The 24,004-nt window shown below is 44.7% G+C and overlaps 1 protein-coding gene across 1 annotated transcript in view; it reads right to left on the reverse strand.

Moving 5' to 3' along the window:
• Window positions 1-24,004, reverse strand: part of KCNMA1 (potassium calcium-activated channel subfamily M alpha 1) — a 753,854-nt gene that overhangs the window by 137,698 nt on the left and 592,152 nt on the right. The window contains 3 exon segments of the mRNA XM_032608356.1: window positions 5,127-5,203; window positions 12,014-12,100; window positions 21,278-21,346. Coding sequence (XP_032464247.1) covers window positions 5,127-5,203; window positions 12,014-12,100; window positions 21,278-21,346 — 233 coding nt within the window.

Below are 24,004 nucleotides of genomic sequence, written 5' to 3' on the forward strand. Positions count from 1 at the left end.
CATGGAGTCAATTTGGGCAGAATTTTGCTCTGAACCGAAGAAGGTCACTGTTTTGCTTTGTTGGTACATTGAGCATTCCGTACCCTCAAACTGTGAAGACTAGCCCAAACCAGATGACCAACTTGCCTCTTCTTCTGCAAAGGAGCAGGAGAGGACCAGGTGTGGAGACATCTCCTGCAAACTCCAGGGCCGCTGGACTGGTCTACAGGTTGGGTCTCTTGGAGGCGAGTAAAGACGGATGCTCATCGCTGGTGCCGCTGAAAGCAGCACTGCTCTAAGTCACACACAGGAATACTGGCCTACAAGCTCCTCGTCAATTGCCACATCTTGCTGGGAGAGACGGTCCTACTCCTGGAGTAATTCAGGGGCTCAGAGACTTATATTTACTCATTCTGGCTTCTACACAGCTCATTAATGAAATGGAATGTTCTCTTCAAGCCATCTTTCTCTTCCTTAAACAAGTAAATGGATCTTGCAAGATTCTGCCTAACACCCACAGAGGAACTAGGTATGTCCTAGTGGGTATTACTGAGGGAGAAATTTTATTCTAAAGCAAGGTGCTTCATAGACTATAGGAAATAATTACCACTGTAGAAATTACTTGTCTCCAGTAAGGCAATTTAGATACTTACAGTCCCAAAGCTGGGTGTCCAATTAATTCTCTCTCAAGCACTTTCTCGTACAGAGAGGCACACACGGTGTAATAAATACATCACTCTCTCTATAAAATATCTCTACGCTTATATATAAAAATGTACATTTTTACATATAAAGTACTGGTACATATCATATATATCACAACACGGGAATATATATGTAGCATATGCGTTTCCGTCAGGATAGGGATTCAAGCTTAACAGCAGAGGAGACCAAGTATAATTTATCAAAGGCAAGCATGACAATGAACCCCAACTGACGAAGCATCTAGAGCTAGTGGTAATTACCTCAGCTGACTCAGTGTCCCCTAAAGGTCCTGAGACAAGGCCTTCAAGAGAAACACTGTTGTTAAGGTCTTATTTTCAAGTGGAAAAATAAGACAGCTCCAGAAGCTGACAAGAGGCTGGCGGGGGTTGGGTGGGGGGAGGGAGGATGAACAGAGAGGGGTTCCCTGCTCGCAGGGTTCTCCAGCTCCAGGCTACTCTGCAGACCGAGTTGGGGCATGATGTCACTGCTACATGCAACATAAATACCAAAAGAAAAAAGAAACTGCAACTGCACAGAAAATAAAAGAAGTATCTCTTCTAGGGAAAGACAGGGGGAACTGGATTCCGGGCTGCTGGGAACCCGTTTTACTCACAATATGTCACTACCAGTGACAGTTAAAATAGAGTAGGGGCAGTATTCCAAGGCAGCAAAGGGAAAGGAAACCAAAAATATGTCAATGATTAGAAGTTAAAGAAAATTCCTTCAAACACAGCAATTTAGACATGACTTGTCCCCTAGGAGCCCACCTTTTGGCAAATATTTAGAGGCTGGGGGAGAAAATGTAAATCATTAGACTGGGTTTGTTATACAGAAAAAGAAAATAGGTAAATAGTAGATTCTGAGAACTTGCTCCTTGGCCAGACAGCTGACTTTGACTCTCTTCCTTGATGGAGAACTATGAAGAAATGGGGGGAAAAAATGCGAAAGTTAAACTATACTACCAGAGAATTTCCAAAAATGGAGTGTGCACACTTGATATTTCTCCAGATAGTATGACGCGAGATGTTTAAGGCTGTTGAATGAAGGTGAATGGGGAGGTTGGGGGCTGGGTGGAGGGTTATTTGGAAAGGGAAAAGCCAGGTTGGGAGGGGAGGGTTAGAAAACTGTAGATAAAGACCACTGAAGTCATCAGCTCTGCCCTCCCGGAAACTTATCATTCTAGGGTGAATTATCAATACCTGGCCTAACAGGTTTGGGCAGTTGACTATGGGTCAGCTGCCCTCTCCAACTTAGGGCGCCAGGCAATGTGCATTCAAAGGCAGGAACCCCCCTGCCCCGCATTATTAATAATTCTAGCTCTACTTCTAACAAAAGTTTCTTTGCAACCAAAATCTATCTTCACCGATTTCCTAACCTGCCTGGTATGCCCTAGGACGTTCATGTTCAACCATTCGTTTTATTTGAACCACAATTTACACATACACATCCGCAACCCACCCTCTGTAACACAGGCTATGACCTTTTAATGAGGAAGAATGATACGTGGACAATTCTGATTGCTATCAAACATTAACCTCACAGCCAAGGGCCTCTATGTGACAAGGAGCCCATGGAGGGGAGAGGGGTGCAGAGAGAGAGAGACCAAGGCCCTGTCACACTGGCTTGGCTTTGCAGAGACAGTCCTTTTGTAGCAATCTGTGCTGTGCAGGATGGGAGATCATTCGATTCACCAGCTGAACCAACGTTAAAGGTAATGAGGAGAGCAGAATTATTTCAAACAATTACGTGCCTCTCTCTCCAGGATGAAGTTAAAGTCAGCTGCCGTTTGTTTGCCTGGAACCAAGATGGAAAAATATCCTAGAGGCCAAATCCTCATTTCCAGGGACTTAAAAATCAGTCTGCTGGGTTCTACTATAGATAGTGCCCTGTGAGGAACATTCCAGCATCAGAGCAGGAGTCAGAGATGCTCACTCTTCCTCCTGCCGTTTCCACTCGTGCCTCCCTAGAGCCTGTTCACTGTCCAGTCACCAGGGAGACCCTTTAAAATAAGAACTGATGATGTCATTAACTTGTTTAAACTCTTCCAATGGCTGTATTTATCGTAACACCAAAACCCCGTTTCTTCCCATGGCCCCTGCCTGCCTTTTTGACCTCGTCTCCTACCACCCTCTCCCCAATCCCACCAGCCCCACCGGCCTTCCTGCCAGTTACCTCAAACACCACTAACTTATCCCTACCTTTGCCCTTGCTCTTCTGTCTACCTGGAGTGAGTCTCAGCTTCAGTGTCACCTCTCAAAGGAGGTCTTCCAGACCTTTCTAGCTAAAGCAGCATCCCTACCAGGTCCCTCACACCCTCAGGCAGTCTCCTCTCTCTTCAGAGCACTTGTCTCTGTCTGAAGGCATTTAATTATTGCTGTGATCATTGCTTGCCTCCATTCACTAGAGTGAAGGCTTCAGGAGGGCAGGGCCTATCTCGTTCACTGCTCCATCCCTAGCACCCAGAATAGCGCCTTGCACAAAGAAGGCACTTGAACATATGTGAATGACTGATCGCCACGTGAAAGTAGCCTTGTCATTTCACTGATACCCCCACGGGGCCAGGTTCTCCGGCAAGTATCTGGTCAAGGGTTATGGGCCTCAATACTCTCCTACATTCCCCAACCCTCTCCACTACAAGTGTTTTCTGACATGGGTTCATCCTCTTGTATTTGTTACTCTCTCTCATGTACTTCTGCCTTGGGATGTTGTGTTCCTTCTGATGGAAGTGAGCTGGGTGATGCCTGGTCAGCTGAGCTGTGTTTCTGTGTTTACAGATAACTGAGCTGGGCCGGGAGCACTGCCTGGTGAGAAGGGTCTTTTGAGTTACGGAGTTTGGGGGATTGGTTGGGGAGTGAGTTTGTTCTGTGCCTTTATAGGCCCTTGGACGCTCTTCCTGGTAGGTTGTCGCAACTGGAGAGTTCTTAGGCCCCAAGAAGTTAGAGGTTCCTGTCCTGACGTATGGATACTCATTTTGGTGAGGTGTCAGAGCTGGGTGGAGGGGGCCATGTGTGTTAAGTCAGTGGAGAAGGGGGAGCAGAACAGTGGACCTAAGCTGCCCCAAGCTTGGGAACCAGCCCAAGAAGACTTCTACAGAAACTGCTCTAGACCAAGAGTGTTTCTCTGGGTATTTGCCCGCGAGGCTGAGGGCCTCCTCCATGCTCCAGCAGAGTGGTGCTTACGTCTCACCGATTTTGTATTTCCTGTGCTCCCCTTTACGGCTTCTGTGAAAGCAGCTCTTGCTCTGGTCAGCGTACCTCAGGAATGGTGCTCTTCTGTCTGGTGTGTGCTTGAGAAAAAGTATTTTATGGGGTGACCCTTTATAGTTGGGTTCTTACTCATCAGACCCAATTTCACCCACCTTGACCTTCTCTCTTAGAAAAATGACTAGGGCACGGCACCAAGAGAAGCCTTCGGGTGAGCCTGAACCCCTGTCTGTTGGATCTATGTGACTCTCGGCAATCTCATCCTCCCATGAAACTTGGAGCCTCAGTTCCCTCTTTTTGTAAAATGGGATTAATGACACCATCTGCCAGATACGCAGGGTTATGGGGAGGAGCAACAAAAATAATGATCATATAGAGCTTTGGAAACATTAAATCACCATGGGAAGGAAGGCATCACTATCGTGTTTTCTCCAGGGCTGTGAACAAATTCTATTAGGCAATGCAACATAACGACTGCAAACCTCACTTTAAGCCCTAGTTTTTCGAGAGCTCACCATCCACCATTCCTGATTTACCATATCTTTCTCAAGAAGTCCCAGTGGCAAGCTGCTTTGTAAGGAGTCTGAGACGATATGTCAGGAGCTATCAAGCCCAATCTAGTCTACCCCAAAGAGCAATGGTGTTTGAGGTTGGTCACCGGGGCAATGGCAAATTAAGCCCATTGGTGATGACCAAGTTCCTTCCTTGGGCCAGTCTGAGGATGCCACAATTGAAAACTCTGGCCTTTGGTACCCAAACTGGCAGGAATCCCAAATGCAAAGAGAGTCAGCTCCCGTTTGGGAGACCGAATCCTCAGACCCAGTTTCCCGTCAGCCCTAGCACGGCCATCTTTACACTTGACAGCCTCCCATCCACCGGAAATCACTATATGCAAAACCACTCCCTCCTCCAGGGCCTTGGCTGCCCTCCTTCTCATACACTGCGTTTGCTCTGTTTGACTGGACACATCTACCTAGGCATCCCTTCAGAGTCAAGAAGCGGGGATTAGGCATGAGGCTCACGCTGAAGTGTTGATGGTGGTGATTTTCCATCCTCTGCTCTGATCAAGTGAGGACAGGTATTAATTTCATGTCTCTTTAAACTGCAGGGTGAAACATAAACGTATTCAAGAACCCTCTTGATGTTTAGTGTTTCTTTAAAAGGAAAAGGAGAAGGGAAATGAATTTGGGGAAAAAAGGAAGGAAAGAGGGAGGGAAGGGGGAAAGAAACACTACTTACGCCGTTTGCAGCCACATTTTTTTATTCTTTTGGGATCCGTGATGTCATCATGACAGGCCTTGCAGTAAAAAAATGCCCTGGAGGAAAAGAATGGAAAAACTGACACGATTCATAATCCACCCAAGTGAAATGAGGACCACATTTCCTCCACCATGGTGCCAAATTAATGAAACACGCCAGCACTAATTTCCTTTAATCTTCTGAAAGGTTTAGACGTTTACAGACGGAAATGTTTGTTGCGAGACCATTTATTTCAAACATAGGATTCTGCGATTTGAGTTAGTGCTTCTCTTCATAAACTTTTATTTGAAAAGGAGCTGGGAGAGAGATTGCTGACGTGACACACCACATCTGCTCGCTCCTCTTTCATTTTGGAGAACAGCTCTAAATGCTGCTCGTGAGAACACATGGGCAACCAGCTCTGGGCCCTTGGCGGGAAGTTAAATACATCTCCGACATCCTCACGGTCTGGTCAAATAGGTATTAAAGGGGCACAAGGGTGACATTCCTCAGTCAAATAAAAATATTAGCCTACTCACTTGGAAAGCACCTTCTCTTGTCAGCCAGAGCGAGAGAGGTTGAGGAGGAAGGTGGAAAGGGAAAGTCAAAGGGGCCCTCTGCCAAATTCCTTCTGGGGTATCATAGCCCGTATTTACTCCCAAACTGGCTGGACTCACTCCCATACCATCCAGGCCTGAGAACACATCACCACTGAAGGTTTTCTTCTTACTAAGGAGCACAGCTCATGTGACCCTTTGGATGGGGTGGGCAAAGGGTATTATAGGATTGGGCTGGACAGAAGGAGACCCAGAGGAAGCAACCAACAAGAAAATCCTCTCCTGTGACTCAAACGTTAATATATGATTACAAGGTCCATTGGCTGTGTCGGAGATATTCTGGATGAGACAAAACAAGGTCATTGGAGCACTATTTATTTATTTATTTTTGGCTGTGTTGGGTCTTCGTTTCTGTGCAAGGGCTTTCTCTAGTCGTGGCGAGCGGGGGCCACTCTTCATCGCGGCGCGCGGGCCTCTCACTGTCACGGCCTCTCTTGTTGCGGAGCACAGGCTCCAGACGCGCAGGCTCAGTGGTTTTGGCGCACGGGCCTAGTTGCTCCGCGGCATGTGGGACCTTCCCAGACCAGGGCTCGAACCCGTGTCCCCTGCACTGGCAGGCAGATTCTCAACCACTGCGCCACCAGGGAAGCCCCGGAGCACTATTTAAAATGCACAGGAATAGGGACTTCCCTGGTGGCACAGTGGTTAAGAATCTGCCTGCCAATGCAGGGGACACGGGTTCGATCCCTGGTCCGGGAAGATCCCTCATGCCGTGGAGCAACTAAGCCCGTGTGCCACAACTACTGAGCCTGTGCTCTAGAGCCCATGCTCTGCAACAGGAGAAGCCACCGCAATGAGAAGCCCGCGCACCACAATGAAGAGTAGACCCCGCTCGCTGCAACTAGAGAAAGCCTGCGCCCAGCAACGAAGACCCAATGCAGCCAAAAATAAATAAATAAATACATTAATTAATTAATTAAAAATGAAATGCACAGGAATAAATGGAACAAAATAAAATGCACAGGGCCTAGAAGAATCGCACTGGGGGCCTGTGTCCTTTCAAAACTGGGGGATACTGTGATAAAATTCATTGGAACAGCCCTCTGGATAAGGGCATTAACAAAATCTTTGGCTCACCACCTTCACCATTCCCAACATGCAACTGAATGCCAGGGATAAACATAGTCTTTCCTTGACCAGGGCTATAAAGAAATAAACACAATTCTTGACCATTTTATTCTTGGTTCCTTTTTGCTTTCTCACGGGACTTCACTTAAGGCTGGCACTGGTTGGAAACCAACATTAAGACACTGCGATCTGGGAGACGTCTTGCAGACCTTGCAGTCAAAGTCCCTGGGGACTCAGCGTCCTTCCTCATCTGTAAATTGAGGAGGTTGTTGTGACCTGCCCAAAGTCATTCTGTCTGGACCTTGGCCAACTCCAGGACTTCTAAATCCACGCCCAAAGTTCTTTCCACCCTATCAGCTCATCCGCTACTTAAATGCCAGTTCTTATCCATCTTGCAAAAAAGGAAAGGTAGCTGACTGCTTGTCTGAGTGACAATGTGGCTAAGAACCCAATCAGCGATGACCTGCCCTGAAAGGGGAAGGACAGGAAAGGAGGAAGTGATTTTGCTTCCACTTCCTTTGGCCATTTTCTCCCCCATTTGATGCTATACATAATAATAATTGTAACAAAAATAACAGCTAGCATTTATAGAGCACAGATTATAGGCCAGGAGCTGTTCTAAGCATTTTATAAGCATTAACATATTTGATCCTCGAACAATCCTTTGAAGGAGATATTATTATCTCTGTTTTACAGATAAGGAGACTGAAGCACAGAGAGGTTAGGTGGCCTGCCCAAGGGCACACAGCTAGGAGTGGCAGAGCCAGGATTCAAATCCACACAGTCTAGTGCCAGAGTCCAAGGTCTTAACACATCTTTACTAAAGAGATAGTGAGAGGATGATGAGTTTGAAGAGACTATTGAAAAGACAAAGTATGATTACTTCATGAATTAAAGCTGGATTCTGAAAGTGAAATATTCGAGGGGCCAGACAGGCAAAGTTAATGAGTGGTGACCTAGAGACACCACCCCAGGCCCCCCAACTGAAGGGAGCAGAGTACCTAAGCTCCAGCTGATTTTTGCCAAGTGGCACTTCTCTGCAGGCACCATTCTCTTCCCCGCGCATCTCTGCCTCTCATACTCACCTGGCAAAGCCCCGCCCTACTGCACACCTGCACCCAAGCAGCTGAGCATTGCTGGGGAAAGGACACACCTCTCTGCTGACTGATCTCACTTGAAATCCATGGCTGTGGATTCTGGGGGCCTTTTCACACTCTTCGGGATGCCCCCCCACCCCCCGTACCTTCTCCTCCCATGTCAATCCTCTCTGCCCTCCTCACCACTCCCTCTCCTCCCACCCCTTCTCCAAACAGCTGGTGACCCGGCCCCATGCAGCATCAAGACCATATCTGCATCCTGCAAGGCTGGCCTTCAGGATCTCCTTGTCCTCAGGTTCTCCTGTTGTTTGGCCAATGGGAGGGGACAGCAGGAGACTGGAGGGTGGTCGTGAAATGGTAGTAGTGCCATTTCTCTACTGAAGGACACGGCTCCCGCCAGGCAGCCTTTCCTTCACTACAATCTCTCTGTCCGGGTTCTGATAGCCTTCCTTCCCCTTGAGTCTGCAGATCCTGGGCTGAGAGTGGCTCCCCTCTGTTGCTAGCTCTGGGGTGCTTTGCCATCCCTTGTTAGTTTCCCTTAACTCTCTGCCCACAGCTTTATATGGTTCCTTCATAAAACTCTCCTCCCTTTTCCCATTTAAGTGTGGCATCTGTTTCTCGCCAGGACCCTCACTGATACAGCACCCACATTTACATCTCCAGCCCTCACCTTCTCCCAGAATGCCAGAATCTCAGGTCCCGCTGGCTCTATGACATCTCCATGTGCATGTTTAGTATGTACTGCCTGCTCATCCTAGTCCAAACAGAATTCTTGATTTCCTACCACCTCAAACTTGCTCTTTCCCCAGTTTTCCCCATCTCAGTAAGATGGAGCCACCATCCCCCCAACTGCATAAGCTCCAAATCTAGGCTCCATTTTTGATTTCTCTTCTTCCCCTCACTTCTTACATCCAGTTCATCAGCGGGTCCTACAGACTATCTAAAATATATCCTGAATTGCTCTTACTTCTCTCCACCTCCACTCACCAATCTAGCACAAGCTATCATGTCCCACCTGAACTAGTCCGTGAGTCTGTGAGTCCGTGAGTCCCACCCTACTACGTCCTATCCTCTACCACGCAGATGGAAACACCTCCTAATAACACAAATCAGACTACATCACCCCCAGCTGAAAACCACCCATGACTCCACTTTATACTAACACAGCCTCTGTAAGAAGTCCTATGGAAACGAGCTCCCGCCTTTCCCTCTAACCTCATCTAGCCCACTTTCTTCCCCTAGGTTCCCTGAACATGACAAAATTGTTCCCACCGTGTCTCCTCTTCCCTCCTGATCCCTGTGTGATGGATTCTTTGCCCATCACCTCCATCTCTGCTCAAATCTTTCTCCCTCAGAGCAGCCGTCACTTACCTCCAATCTAAATCAGTGGCAGCTGCATTAATTCTTTGCGCCACGAATAAACAAAACTGCAGTTCTCTCCCCCGCAGAATGCGAGCCCATGAGAGCAGCATCTTCTCCCCACTGTTCACCACTGCTTCCCTGGCACCTAGTACAGAGTGGTCTCAGCAGTGAGTGACCTACACACATTTGATAAATGAAGGAGTAGGAGAACGCTTGGAGGCTTTCACTCCTCTTTTCCTAAAACACTGCATCGGAAAGTTTCTCTGAGCTACAGTCCATTAACCTTTTCCGTTGCCTTTTTACAGCAGAGGGTGCGAACTCAATACTAGATCATCATAATCTACTTTACCATTTTTACAAAACTTGTTTAGTTTCCTCCAAACCTCCGATGTCCTTTCTGTGGTTTCCTGCAGTCTTCATCTATTCGAAATCCCCTAACTGACAGCATTTGCTCCTGACACATCACAGACCATGGAAAATTACAGGCTGGTGTTGAGGCTGATTGTGTCAGCATGTATTTGTGAATACCATAAAGCACTGAAATGAGACATATTGCACTCCCTAATATAGGAGGTAATTTGTTTTTTGGACTGCCTGGTATTTGTGACATTCATTAGTGCGAGATGCAATAGGAAATAGAATTACACAAATGGGAGCTTCATATTATATTTGCTATCTGGGAGGTACATGTGATCGATGGTGCCGCTGTGCTCCCAGCCCCCATACGTGGTGCTGAGATGCTGTTTCCAGCTTTTGTGCCTCGCAGTTTGGACGGGGGCCCAACCTTCTCTCCCAGAAGACCTGGAGGGGCTTCAGTCTCATTTACCCTCACTTTCCTCTCTCAGGTGACCCCAGTTTCAGGGGTACTCCTGGAAAAGGTGAGGATCCAGGAACTAGACGAGGAGGTTTTCCTCTTCCACACCTGAATAATGGCAATCCTTTCCCAATTTCCAGAAGTAAATTTAAATCATTACATTCCTCAATCTCAAGGATATTTTTTTTGCTTCTGCACCCCATTTTTTCCTAAAAGCTTCTATAACTAGTATGGCGAGTTTGTAAGAGTGGGTGAAGAAGAAAATAAGTGTCAGTTATCAAATCTCATAAGTCTGTACTCAGCGTGGCAGGCTCACCTCTTGGCAAATAAGTAATTAAGAACATAAGCTCTGGAACGGGACTTCCTGGTTTTAAATCCTGACTTTACACTAGCAGTGCAGCTTTGCGCGGGTTAGTTAACCAACCTGTACCTCAGTTTCCTCGCATGTAAACGGGAATAGTAATGGTACCTGTCTGAGGTTGTCGAGAGGATTAAATGAGTTCATCAACACCTGGTACCCGGTTCGTAGAACAGCGCAGCCGCACACTGAACTCTGCATAAGAATTTGCTAGTATTATTAAGTGTGGTCGAAAACGTGGGTTTTAGAAAAGGAAAGACCAGTTCTAATTGGGCTCTGCCACTTGCTTACGTGCTGCATGGCCTTGAACAAATCATTTGCCTCAATTTCACAGATGAGGAAACCAAAGCCTGAAGAGCTTTAGAAGACCTACCTCACCAGGTTATTTTGAGGAGTAGCATTAAAGAACACAGATCACCTAGCACAGACCTGGCTTTGAGGAGGAGCTCACGGAATGAAGACAACAGGCTTATATAAAAACGACAGATCTTGACAATTCATCATTTATTTATTTTTTTTTTTTTTTTTTTTTTTTTTTTTTTTTTTTTTTTTTTTTTATTTTATTATTTTTTTTTTTTTTTTTTATGCGTTACGCGGGCCTCTCACTGTTGTGGCCTCTCCCGTTGCGGAGGACAGGCTCCGGACGCGCAGGCCCAGCGGCCACGGCTCACGGGCCCAGCCGCTCCGCGGCACGTGGGATCCTCCCAGACCGGGGCACGAACCCGCGTCCCCTGCATCGGCAGGCGGACTCTCAACCACTGCGCCACCAGGGAAGCCCTTCATCATTTATTTAAAATATTTTATGTAACATTGTTGTTGAGCTGAGTGACCTGTCTGACCGTCTGAGTCACATTTCCTACTAGTAAGTTTTTCCTAGTTCACAGGCTAGAATCAAATACAACAACGATTCCATGGTGTTCTGCAAAAAACCCTATGACTTCCTGGGCTGCTTTAAACAAGTTTGAGGATACTAATAAGAGTGTCATGAAACACCGAGGCCAGTGAAATCCTGGGCTGTACCTACAGAGGCTTAAGAAGTGAACCTGACAACTTCAGCCACTTACGTAGAAGGCCACCAATAAAAATACAGCCGGTTTAGTATTTCATCTGAAATTAATCCAAACCTCTTGAGACTCCGTGTGGCACTTAAAGTAGAAAACGGTTAATTCTCGAGTAAATCTGCCTGGATACTATTAAGTAAAAAGCACTAGACAAGGGGCCGGTTATCCTATGTTGTGTTGTTCTGGGTCATCAAGAATCAGGTTGATCACTTAGGCTCCCTGGGACTCACTTTCCTCCCCTGGAAAGTGAAAGAGCAGGTATCTAGGGCCTCCTAGGTCTAAAATGTTATTATTCTAATTCAAAGGTGTGGAACTGACTGTGTGAAGAGGAATCCATGGAAGCATTTGAAAGCACAGTCTCTTCTTCCTAAGATTCAGCACCATCTGATGCCCATAGACGTGTTAAGAGGCTTTGGGGTTAGGGCCCGGTACACACTGAAAGCATATCTCAGTGGATGGAGATACATATGTCTGAGCCAAAAAGGAAGGCAAGTGAAAATGAACTCTTACCTTTTAACTTCTTTGGCATCGCTTGCGATGAAAAATCCTAAAGTACCTTCTTGGATCTTAAGGTGGTTTCCAGGATTAATTAAGATACTGCTCAGTGAACAAAAACAAAGAAAGAAGACATAGTTATGAGGTCGTGTTCTGAAGAAGAAAACCTTGACGGCTACACCGTCCTGTTAACTTTATAGGGGGCCCACTAGTCTAATGCTTTCCCCAAAGATTTTGTCTACAGCCTGACATCCACTGTCCCACACATTTAATTGGATAACGCCATCATAAAGGTCTGCTGCCCAGTTCCCAGGTTGGCATACTCCCAGTTGCAGATATCAAAGCAAATCCATGTTTTAGGGCCAGGTTTGTACAATGGGATTGCCATGGGCTTCTGATTTGAAGCAAAGTTCCTAATAATATATCCTTTTGGAAACTGCTGTTGACAGTCAATGTTGAGTGTTATTGGTCTAACAGAGCTACGGCTACACTAATTTTCCATTAGATGACAGAGCATTAATGGGACCCCTATATGCATACAGAAACATACAAATATGCACAACACATACTACTGCAGGGAATGGTACGGGACACCTGTAACCAATGCAGAAGCCAACAGAACATCTGCATGACATTGACAAGGACATGGAAGTGGATTCCATGTGCAGCCTAGGTAGAAAGAATTGGACCTACCCTAACAATGAGAAAGAAAAATGCCAGCAGTTGGAAATACTTAATGATTCCAGTCTGCTGTTTACAAAGATGTATGGGAGTGTTTGATTAAGGTATGTGTCTAGTATATCCTCATTGGGGCCAACCGTAATTAGAAAACGAATGCAAATTATCCCTAAAAAAACTTCCCCTGTGGGGAAGTATGAACCTAAATATACCCTGTCCTATTTCAAAGTGGTATAAATAGATTAGCTGACTAAGTTGTGTTTGGACTGACAGAAGAGATAAATGTATCCTAATCTAATAAATGGATGAAACAAGCAAGTTTAATTGTCTTCAGATCAAAAGCAGAATACAGGGCTATCTCACACACAGACTGAGATGAGGCTTTGGGCTTAATGGACATGGAATCGAGGCATTGTAAATGCAGCACCAGATACGACAGAGGTACTCTTTGATCTGAAAAGCTGGTGTTTAAGGTAATAGATGTTTGGAATCAGGCTAAAGGAAGTCCTCAAGTGTCTAAAAACAATCAAAACAGAGAATGGTATTTAACGTGTAATCTTTTACTGCTGGTAAAGCCATTACCAAAAAGTGCCGTGGCCAACAGAGTGATGTGTCTGTAGCAAGACAGGAAGGACGCAGATGAACCTTTGTTCTGTTCGGAGAACTCACAGCAGATCATTACTGCAAAATGTCTGTGGTCACAAGAAGTTCCATCATTACCCATAACAAGACCTGACAGGGGGAAACCAATCCTGTGACATCGTTGTGATTAACACTAAATAATAGCAAGAGTCCATGAAGATCTGAGTGTTCTGCCCTAGAACCACAGACAACAGTGAGATTCCCCGCCAGTCAGGAAGCAGCAGGCCATGCTAACAGCACAGCTTGCGATGGGCAGAAGCTCCATACAGGCACCTCGCAATCACCCCTACAACACCTCTTCACCTTGGTTTAAGAGCCCTCGGACTTTTCAGGATCATGGGAGGAAAAGGGTCAGAGTTTTTTCACAGTTTAGATGGATCCCTTTTTCAAATCCAAGTAAGTGGAATGTTGTAGAAAGGCAGGATGCTGGATTTTGCACTTTCCTACCCCCTTGCCTGCATGGCAGTTCTTCTGTGCCCTGGTTCTGCAATCAGAAACTAAGTCCAAATTCCAGCCCTGCCATTCAGTAGCTGTCTGACTTTGGGCAAGGTACTCAATCTTCCTAGAACTCAATTACCTCACCTATGAGATGGAGATGAAGATAAGCACAGTCTTTTTTCAGGGGATTAAGGGAGATGATGCACAGAAAGCTCAATGCATATTAGTGATTATTTTCATTATTTATTATTGCAAAAAAATGCCCCCCAAATGCCCAAATTATCACTTTAGCTGGCCCCATGGAATGGAACACAGGACTTCTTATCAAAATACCCTGTCTACAATGAGATAAAAAATTACAGGGTGAAGAACTACACACTCCAGAATAATATACAGGGACATACATGACAAGTTCTGGGTTCTTCTGGAGTCTAAAGGAACTAATTCCTTAAAGTTGGATAAGCCTACATTTTGATGTGTATTCATATAAGGGTGTAAAAAAAGCTTCTGAGTGAAAAAAAATCCTATCATGATTTTAACAATGCAATTCAAAAGAGGAAATTTGACACTCATCAATGTCTTGGTGACATATATGCGCAAAACAAGCCTCGCACAGAACCCTGTTTCCCTTTTTTACATCATACGCTTCATTAATTGCACTCCAGTGATCAAGCCCATTGTGTCATGGTTCCCATCAATGGAAAGTTTCTTTTCATTTCCTTTGTTCTTTAGCAACAGTGAATAAGAATTGGCATACAGTGAGAGTTCGGGACTGTCATTCCGGAGATGGCAGGTTGAGATAATTTATTAGTCTTCAAGCCTTGCTTTAGTCAAGTTAGTGTAGTGGAGGGGAAAGATTCTGGGCACTGATGTAGAGCAGATTTGTGTTCAAATCTCAGTTTCGCTGCCGTTAAGGGAGCAGGTGCCTGTGTCGGGCAGCCGAGCTCAGGTCCTGGCCTTGGGCATGTACCTGCCGATAAACCTCACTCTCCTCATCTGTAAAATGGGGTGAATAATCACTAGCTTAAAGTGTCACTAAGAGAAGTAAAGTACATACTATGTGCAGGGTGAGGGCCACATAGTAGGTTCTTAACACACGGTCACTATTACTAGTAAGCCAGGTGATTACAACAACTAAACAAGAGATAGATGATCTCTCACTGCATCACAGCTCTCATTCTGTCTTTGGTGCTAATAAACTACCTAGGAGGCATCCCAGTGGCATCGAAAGACCTCTGTATCGACCACAGTATCTGAAACATTTTATCGCCACGCCACATCTGGAGATGGGCACATTTGGACTGCCTATTGGTTGTACAGTGGAGTACCTCTCTGTTCTTTAAACCTTATGGCTGATTGTTGAGGTACCGAAAGCACCTCCAAAGACATCAGTGACCGTGGGATTTCAGGATGCCCTCTAGTTCTCTTCTGGACATGGGGGAGAGGCTTTACATCATCTCTGTGTAATGATGTGAGGCTGAATCATTTGCAGTATACCGATCAGGCTAAGGCAGCCTTCTGGGCAGGAACTGAAAGGCTGAGGTCAGCTCTCGAGAACAATGAAGGAAAGACATCTAGATACATCAGGAAGCTCGTTGTGCTGGATCCCACTCACAGATTTAAGGGTTTGGTAAAGAAGCGGGTGCCCCTGATTTCAGGGGACCTTTGCATATAATACTTCCTGTGTAAGGGTACTAAGTTTCAAAGTCTCTCTGAGGAAATATGTTACTCTTTTTGATATTTTAGACATTGAGTCTTCTATCCACATTCCAAATCTAGAAAGTTTAAATAGAGTAAATCCTCCTCTCTTTCAAAATATAAAAAGATAAGGATCCTAGACAGAAGTAACTTTTTTTCCTGCCAAATGCCTGCTACCCTTAGAATATGTTATGGACCTTCTAATGGGAATATGTAAATCTTGCCAAAGATCTTTGATCTCAAAAGACTATCCAATGTTAAGTTTGTTTGGCTCCTACGGCTGCCAAAAGTCTCCCTCCTTGTGCCTCACTTTAAATCAGGCTTTTGCTCCAATTTTGTCTAATTCACTAGCTTATCAGAGATAAACTTCAAGATGGGTCATGTGAAGAATCAAGAAAATCTCTAAGAAAAAAGTCCATATATCAATTAGCAGAATTCCAATGGGGACATCTTCTTGGCAGGGGTGGACTTTCTCTCAGTTCCAGGAACTATAAATTATCCTCTTTCTTTTATGACCTTGTTAATTTCAACTGAAAACATTCAGTAACAGCTGGAGGCAAAGGGCTGGTGTGGTCCCTTCCCCAAGGATTCTTGCTCTCTCTCTTTTTATCCTTTGCTCTCAAACTAGTTATGTATCTAGACTTATTCTTTGGCCCCTTATCCACTCTATGAAACAAAGATGTATTTTCTGTAGGAAGCCCATAGTTAAGTAAAAGAGTGAAAAACATAATCCTATTTCATTTACTTTTGTAAACAAGTTTCTCATAGTAGCCAGTTTAGAGCCCTGAATGCAATAGGCACATTTCAACTTTCTGTTGAACAAATGAAAACCATAAGCAGTGGTCTCAGTTCCAAAAGTGTCTTCTTTCCCGCTCTAATAAAGAGAAACGTAGTCACAGCTGTTCTTTCAAAGAGCAAGCTGCAACTCTTACCAGTCGGGCCTATCAAAGGAGTGACCACACCTCTTCTAGGGGGTTGGCAAATGAGCTAAGAATCTCCCAGGTGCATTAAGTATAAATATGTAAATATACAGAGATAAAAACGGCATGTCCCTTGGGGAGTTGGAACAATTGATTTCAATACTGAAAACACCACTCACTTAGAACCTGAAATATCAGTTCCTAAATATGAAATACATTCACATGAAACTGCTAGCGGGGCTCAGTCTAACAGGGAAACATCCTGTCGGGTTCCTCCGGGAAGGGAGCTCCAGCTCACAAGCTGCAACTCATTTCATGGTGTCTCTCTTGCTGCACGTTGGTCAGGTTGGAGATTTGGGGCTTGATGGGGCAAAATGATTTATTCCCTTTCTCCACCACTTATGCATAACAACTGGGAAACATCTAGTTATCCCTTTTGCAATCATCGTAAACTTTACTTGTTTGCTGTTTTTGGAGACAACCAAGGATCAGTAATTCAACGGAAACAGATATTTTTTTAAAGGAAACTTTTATCCATTATGGATAACTATGACAGGTGCATATTTCTCTCCTCCCCACCCCCCAATTTTGATAGGTGTAGCGTACCATTCCCTGAGCAATTACAAAAATATCACTCACATGAGAAGATAGTTTGACTTCATTAACTAGAACAAGAAGATAAGAACCATCTAGGACTTCAGCTCATGCTGTGCCCAGATGAATCATGCCACTGGGAAGTGGCCTTTCTGACCACACAAGGTCAGAGATGATTGCTATTGCGTGGGACTCTGTTTGACCCAATTGGTGCCCTGCAGTTTATGGGCTGTGCTAGGGCACAGCCTACAGAAACCCCAAAGCTCAAATCTTATTGCCTTTCTGACACTTTTCATTGCATTACTTCTGTGCTTTAAAATATGTTCTGCTGGAGTCCCACACAACTAGACACACGCGCTTTTCTTACAGAAGATATGTAAGAGCACAGTGTGTAGTCTATGCTTCAATATATTTGAGCCCAATTCACTGACACAGAGACAGCATAATAAAGATTGCTCCCAGTTGGTCACACTCAAATGACTGCCACTGTGGTCTGCCAATGACAGGGGCAAGGACTTGTTTAGCCTGAATCCATCTCAATCATTTTAGAAATGGCATTTTAATATCTATTTTGCACATAAGGAAAAGAGTAGCCACATGGGATGGGGAAGAGAGTTCATCTGGGAAGGACCATGCTGGATATTTGGTTCTGGGAGCAAGCCATGTCACTTTCTGATACGCTTCAGGACAAGTCATGCCTACATCACATGCCTTCACCACAAGATAAAAGCATTCAAAGACCAAAAGCCAACAGCAGAGGTGCAACCACTGTGGACCTTTGAAGATGCAAAGTGTTGCAGTAACTTCTCGCAGTTGGATCATATCAATAATACCAAACTGACAGGAAGCCACCTCTACTCGAGAAAATCACAGAAGAATCTGACTTCGGAAAGAGTTCCAGACAAATACACACACACACACACACACACACACACACACACACACACACACACACACAATTACAAACACAAACACATGACAGTGATTACAATCACAGAGCAAAACAACTCTAGAGAAGATGAACGAGTAGGCATCTCAATAGTATGTTTTCGACAGTACTGTCTTCGAGAAAACGACATTGGAAATATTAACCCAAAAAGTTGAAAAAAAATCTATCGATGAGGATTTGGTCATGCTTCATGCAACATAAAACAGCAGCAAAACAGGGTGAGGTCACATGGTGAAAGTTGAGATACTTCATATTAAGAAATATGCCCAAACACACTGGGAAGAAAGAAAGCCATGGTGAGTTCATCTCAATAAACAGTACTCATTCAGTAAATCAAATGTGATGATCTGGAGATGCAGTAGCAGCGTTCTAAGTCTGTACTGAGTACTGGCCCAGAGAGAAAGTACGCCAAATGTTATCATCAAAATTAGCATAAGGAAAAAGAGTTAAGTGTGAGGGCTTGGTCTCTGTTTTGTGGATAAAAGGACACAAATTCGGCTCTACAAACGAAACCCGACACAGGGCAGAGGAGGTCACTGGGAACGTGGATGTGGTATGCAGACAAATGGCACCAAGACACATCAGGACAGGACAGAAACAGACACCAAGGGCTGGAGAGAAGCGTCCTCCTTTGTCAACTCTAATAGCATTTGTTCCCATCGGTGGTGCCATGACTGAAAACAGGATTGGGCCTCTGTTTTTGTGTAGGTTTCCTGCAAAGAAGTTAGTGCGCCATCCAAAAGAATCAACATATCAAACAAGAAAAGCAATATGCTACTTTCAATTTTTATGGACTCTGGTTGGAGAGAGGTTTGTATATAAAGATACATATATATACATATATATGTATCTACTAGACAAGGGAATGAGATTATATATACATATACACATATATGTATAATCTCTGTCTTCCTGAATTCTTGGCAAAGGGTTAGTCCTGTGGTTAGACGTGAAGACGGAGGGTGGAAGTTGGGAGGAAAGTTAACGAAGAGAGCATACCGCTTTCGGCTTCTGCAAAACGACAAGAAAAGAATTGAAAATCAAACAATTGGATAATAAATTGACTGACACCAGAAGGATAGAAGGAATAAAACCTTTGTTTCAAATTATCTGAAGGATGTGTGTGAAAACAAGGTTTTTCAACAAAGCATGGAAACAGTATCATGGGATAAGATAAAGCAACAGAGGAGGCAGTTCACACAGGTCGGAGGCACGGGGTGGGCGTGGAAAAGAGAAGCAGGGTTCTCCGAATTTTCACACCCGATCACTTAGGAAATGGGAGAGGAAGGGAAATGGGACATTTTTAAATGAAAAACAAAATCAAAACTATTATCTCCGGAAGGTCAGAAACTCAGTTCTTTTTAACACGGATATTGTGTGTGAGTCCTGTGTTTTCTCGGAGGCACGATCCACATTCCCTCCAGCACACCTTTTTCCAAAAGAACCAATGTGCTTCCACACTGAGACCAAGCCACGTTTGAGGATTAAAGCTGGTAGCTGCACACAGAAAGCCAAAACCAAGCCAAACAAGTTCTTTCCTCCCTTTTCTGAAGAAGGAAGTTTGAAAAAACTATCTGTATGTATAAATCCGGCTTCGGTGAAAACATCTCAGATTGGTGAATTAATGGGAACATCCATCAAAGAAAAGATTGTGTCTTCAGAGAAAGCTCTGAGTTATTTTTCTTAGAACGGTGACAGTGGATTCACACCGAACCATGAACAGCCTTTCTCTCTCCCTCCTCGTGACCAAAAGGTGGCAGGTGGAAGACGGCTGGTCAAGGTTCAGGGTGCAGTCCCCTGCCATGAAATTATTCCAGCATGGTGGAGAAGCGCTATTCAGGATCACTTGCATCGTGACTTTTTTTTTTTTTTTTTTAAAGAGATGCACAGAAGTGATAAAAAGAGAACACTGAATTACACAAAGATTTACTGACTTGGCAACATGAAGAATATCGTTTGCAGAAACCCAGGATACACATTTCCCCTACACAGGTACAGGTGTGTATCGGCAACACCATGGGCAAGCCGCAATCCCAGAAACATCCACCTTATCTGTTGAACGGCAAAGAGCCAAGGACTCTTGGGTTCTTTGCAAATAATATTTTTCACTTTGCCACCACAGAGAAGGAAAATGTGTATCTGCGTAAATAGCTGTTAACGGCTACAACCATGGTCTACCGTGTGGCCACCAAATCTACCATTTTGTCTTCCTTTTGGTTGATTTGGAGTTTCAGAATAGTTTAGCATGTGATCAGATTGACTTTGTGAGCAATCTGATCTGGTGGTTAAGGGAACAGAGAACATTGGAATGACTGGCTTACAATCCAGCGTCTGTTTGGCGTTTTGTTGGTCATAGAGACACGGACTGCACATTTGGGGCTTTATTGAGTCTTTCACCAGGATAATGAAATCTCCTTACATGATGATAGCAGGAACCTTCTAGTCTTGCCCTGCACTCTGCTCAGTTATTAAGGCGTATGTTGGAGGGTATCTGCGCCCTTCCCTTGGGCACCTAAAGGAAGACTTTTTAGCACAGCTAGGAAAAAAGCATGGCTGTCCTTTCAGAGGACACAAGCCTGAGCATTTCTCAGTGAGCTCTCTTCCAAAACTATCGACAAGAACCGGGGAGCAAAAATCATCTCTCTTATGTCTGTAAGGCATACGGTACTCCGACAAAACTCCTTGTTGATGCAACGCTTCCTTCTTTCAGCGCAAACTCATATATTGACTGGGGTGTTATCTATTTCGACCAGACCCAGTCCCTCATCAGTCTGATTTGCACATAATTAAGCGCAAAATAAATAAAGAGGGCTCCTGCCTCCAAGCCCTGCTCTCCTGGCTAATTTACATGTAGCTGATATTCATGCCACATGGATGTCAGTTGCACCGGGAGAGAAACATATGGTACACAATAGGCTGCTTGTAGTTTGGCTATCAAGAGAGCTGGAAACTCCCATCACGACTCTGCCCCATGCCTGCTATGAAGGAGGCCAGAGTCCACCTGCTTTTTGATCACAGCAGTAAAAATGGGTTTAAGGACAGGGTCTGTCCCTGGTTTTATACTTAGAGGGTGAAAAGTGTAAGTTGGCATGATGGGTTAGAGATCTGGATGCCTCATCCCTTTCCCCCGGAAAAATACTCTTTGGGTGCCCAGCGGGGCCTGGGATGCCAGCAGTGTCTGGGATAGAAGCGGCAATGTCTACCTGAACACACCTTGAAATGTGCCTTCGAGTCAGAGAGGTGCTGCATTAGGCTTCCAAACAAATAAATAACGCGTAAGAAAGAAGTGGACTGAACGTTCCCGGGCTGCACTCTTACCATCATAAACGTCAGCCAGCCGCTGGGTCACGGCAAACTTACCGGCTCTCTCGGTTGGCGGACTTGTACTCAATAGCTATCATCAGAAGCTTGAGCTTCACAAAACACAGCCTGCAACGAGACGGAGAAACCCCGCAGTCAGTGCTTCAGAACGACCAGAGCCACAGAACAAACACTGTTACGACCTTTCCATCTCCTGATGCGGTCATTACCCAAGGGACCCGCATTCTACGGTCACTGTGCCAGAGGGAGGGGGATGTGAGCCACACCTCCCCATCCTCCCCATTAAACTTGATTTCTCACAAGTGATAAGGGGGCTGAATGTTCAAAGTGCAAATTGCACTCAGGTCTGGATGTCTGGACACAGACCTGAAGCAGGGATTTGTGCCTGGGGATTTATGCTGGGCCAGATTCATTAGTTACTCGGTTGGGTAGTAAAAATGTTAACTGCAGGGGGAGGGAGGTATTTGGAGCAGCTGGCCCTGTTATCTGGATTCCATTTCGGTCTTTTGTACAAATGGCTCACACTGTTGTTCTGAGCAGACCCCTGTGCGCTCGGAATGATGGTAATAATCCTTAGCCTCCGTGATGGTAATAATCCCAGCACCTGACGACGGCACTGTTACTCCTGGCTCCATCCAAGCTGTCTCACCGCATCTGCCCAGCAATGAGAGGATCTGGGCAAAGAGCTTTCTAGGGAGTGGAAACAGCCAGTGCAAGGGCCCTTAGGTAGGAAGGAAGTCGGGGTGTTTGGGGACCAGCATACAGGCCAGCGAGCCCGCTGCTGAGTATGCAAAGTCGAGAGGGACCGTGATTAGGTCAGGGAACTAGGTGGAAACAAGATCATGAAGACTGTGCCGGCTTCAACAAGGAATCTGCAGCTTATTCTAAGTGCACTGGGAGTCTCTGGGTTGCTTCTAAATAGAAAAGTGACACAATCAGATGCGCTGGACCCGTGTATGTGTTGCTTGCAGGTAAGGTGGTGGTGAAGGCCTCAAGCTCTGCAATGGGAATAAGACCGATAGCTCATTCCTGCCTGGGAGGCCACGATCCCCTGTATTGCTGTAAACAGACAGTCAGATTTCAAAGGACCACTTCCATCCAGGCGTATCTGGGCTCTCCCAGCGATTTGCACATTTTCTGATTCCTGCCAGCAGACTCTAATGACCTGGGTTTTGTGGTGATTACGCAGTTTGCTGAAACACCAACCCACGTACCCAACTACAGCTGGAAAAATGCTCTTCTTAATTTATGTTCCATAGAGCACCGCTAACACATATGCTTTGCGGGGCTGTTACCTCCGGAGCTTAAATTGTTTAAAATATCAGGTGGCTTACGCAATATTTGTTGAAACAAATTACCAGATTAAGTAACCACTTTCTAACGTAAATAACAACTAAGTGCCAAACTCAAGGAGAAGGCTGATCTTAACTTAGCATTGATCATGAAGATGCTGATTTGCTGAAATCCTATGAGCAATGGCCACTCCGATTTGGGATTCTGGTGGTTCATGGGATCCAGGATCTTAATTGCTTTAATGATCTGACCCTATTGGTGAGAAGGGAAGAAACAGTTCAAAGTAATGGTGGATTATGTCTTCCTAGCTACTACGATATCATTTACCAGTTAGATATAAAAAGAATGGCGCTTCCTAACTCAGAAAAGTCAGTAAAATCTACATGGCCTTGGGCATATTCCTTACCTAGCACAGGGCGGACCAGCTGATCTGAGCCCTCTTTTGTAACTTTCAAATCAATACCTAAAATTTTTCTACATGGCCTTATAGAAGCCTCTTTTTAAGAATGCTCTGACCTAAAACAAGCCTTTGTTCACTGGCCAAAGGGACTAAGAAGAGAGGGACAGAGTGATGTAAACAAAGTGATCACAGGCAGACCTTGGAGATATTGTGGGTTTGGTCCAGGCCACCACAATAAAGCAATTATCACAATAAAACAAGTAAGGTGAAGTTTCTGGTTTCCCAGTGTTTATAAAAGTTATGTTCACACTATAGTCTATTAGTGTGCAACAGCATTATGCCGAAAAAATCAATGAGCACACCTTAATTAAAAAATACTCTATTGCTGAAAAAAACCCAAAACAACTACAATAGTAACATCAAAGATCACTGATCACAGATCACCATAACAAATATAGTAATCATGAAAAAATCTGAAATATTGTGAGAATTACCAAAATGTGACACAGAGACATGAAGTGAGTAAATACTGTTGGAAAAATGGCACTGAGAGTGTTGCTTGAACAGGGTTCCCACAAACGTTCAATTTGTAAAAAAAATAAATAAAAATAAAAATGCAGTATCTGCAAAGTGCAAAAAAGTCAAGTGTAATAAAAAAGAGGTATGCCGGTACATGCAAACAGTGCCACAACCATAGATTTTCAGACTCAGGCACTTCAAGACTGGCTGGTCCTGCCCTTCTCGTACAGAAAACAAACTGAGGTCCAAAGAAGGAAAAGCGACTTGTTCAAGGTTAAATGGCCTTTATGGAGAAAAGCCAAAAGTGGAAATCAAACAACTTGTTCAAGGTTAAACAATTTTCATGTAGAAATGTCAAAAGTGGAAGTCAAGTCTCTAGGAAGTATGCTACACAGATGCTTCTTATAAAAGGAAAGGAAATGAAGTGGTTGCCAGAAACCCAACATGCAGATATGTTCTGTTTGGTCAGTACAGCATTTAAGAAAAAAAAAGAAAAATCTAGAATTAGGTACCAACAGGTGATTTCATATAAAAGCGAGGTTTTCAGCTTTCCT

This window comes from Phocoena sinus, chromosome 16, assembly GCF_008692025.1.
Source record: "Phocoena sinus isolate mPhoSin1 chromosome 16, mPhoSin1.pri, whole genome shotgun sequence".
In the NCBI taxonomy this organism is placed as follows: Eukaryota; Metazoa; Chordata; class Mammalia; order Artiodactyla; family Phocoenidae; genus Phocoena; species Phocoena sinus.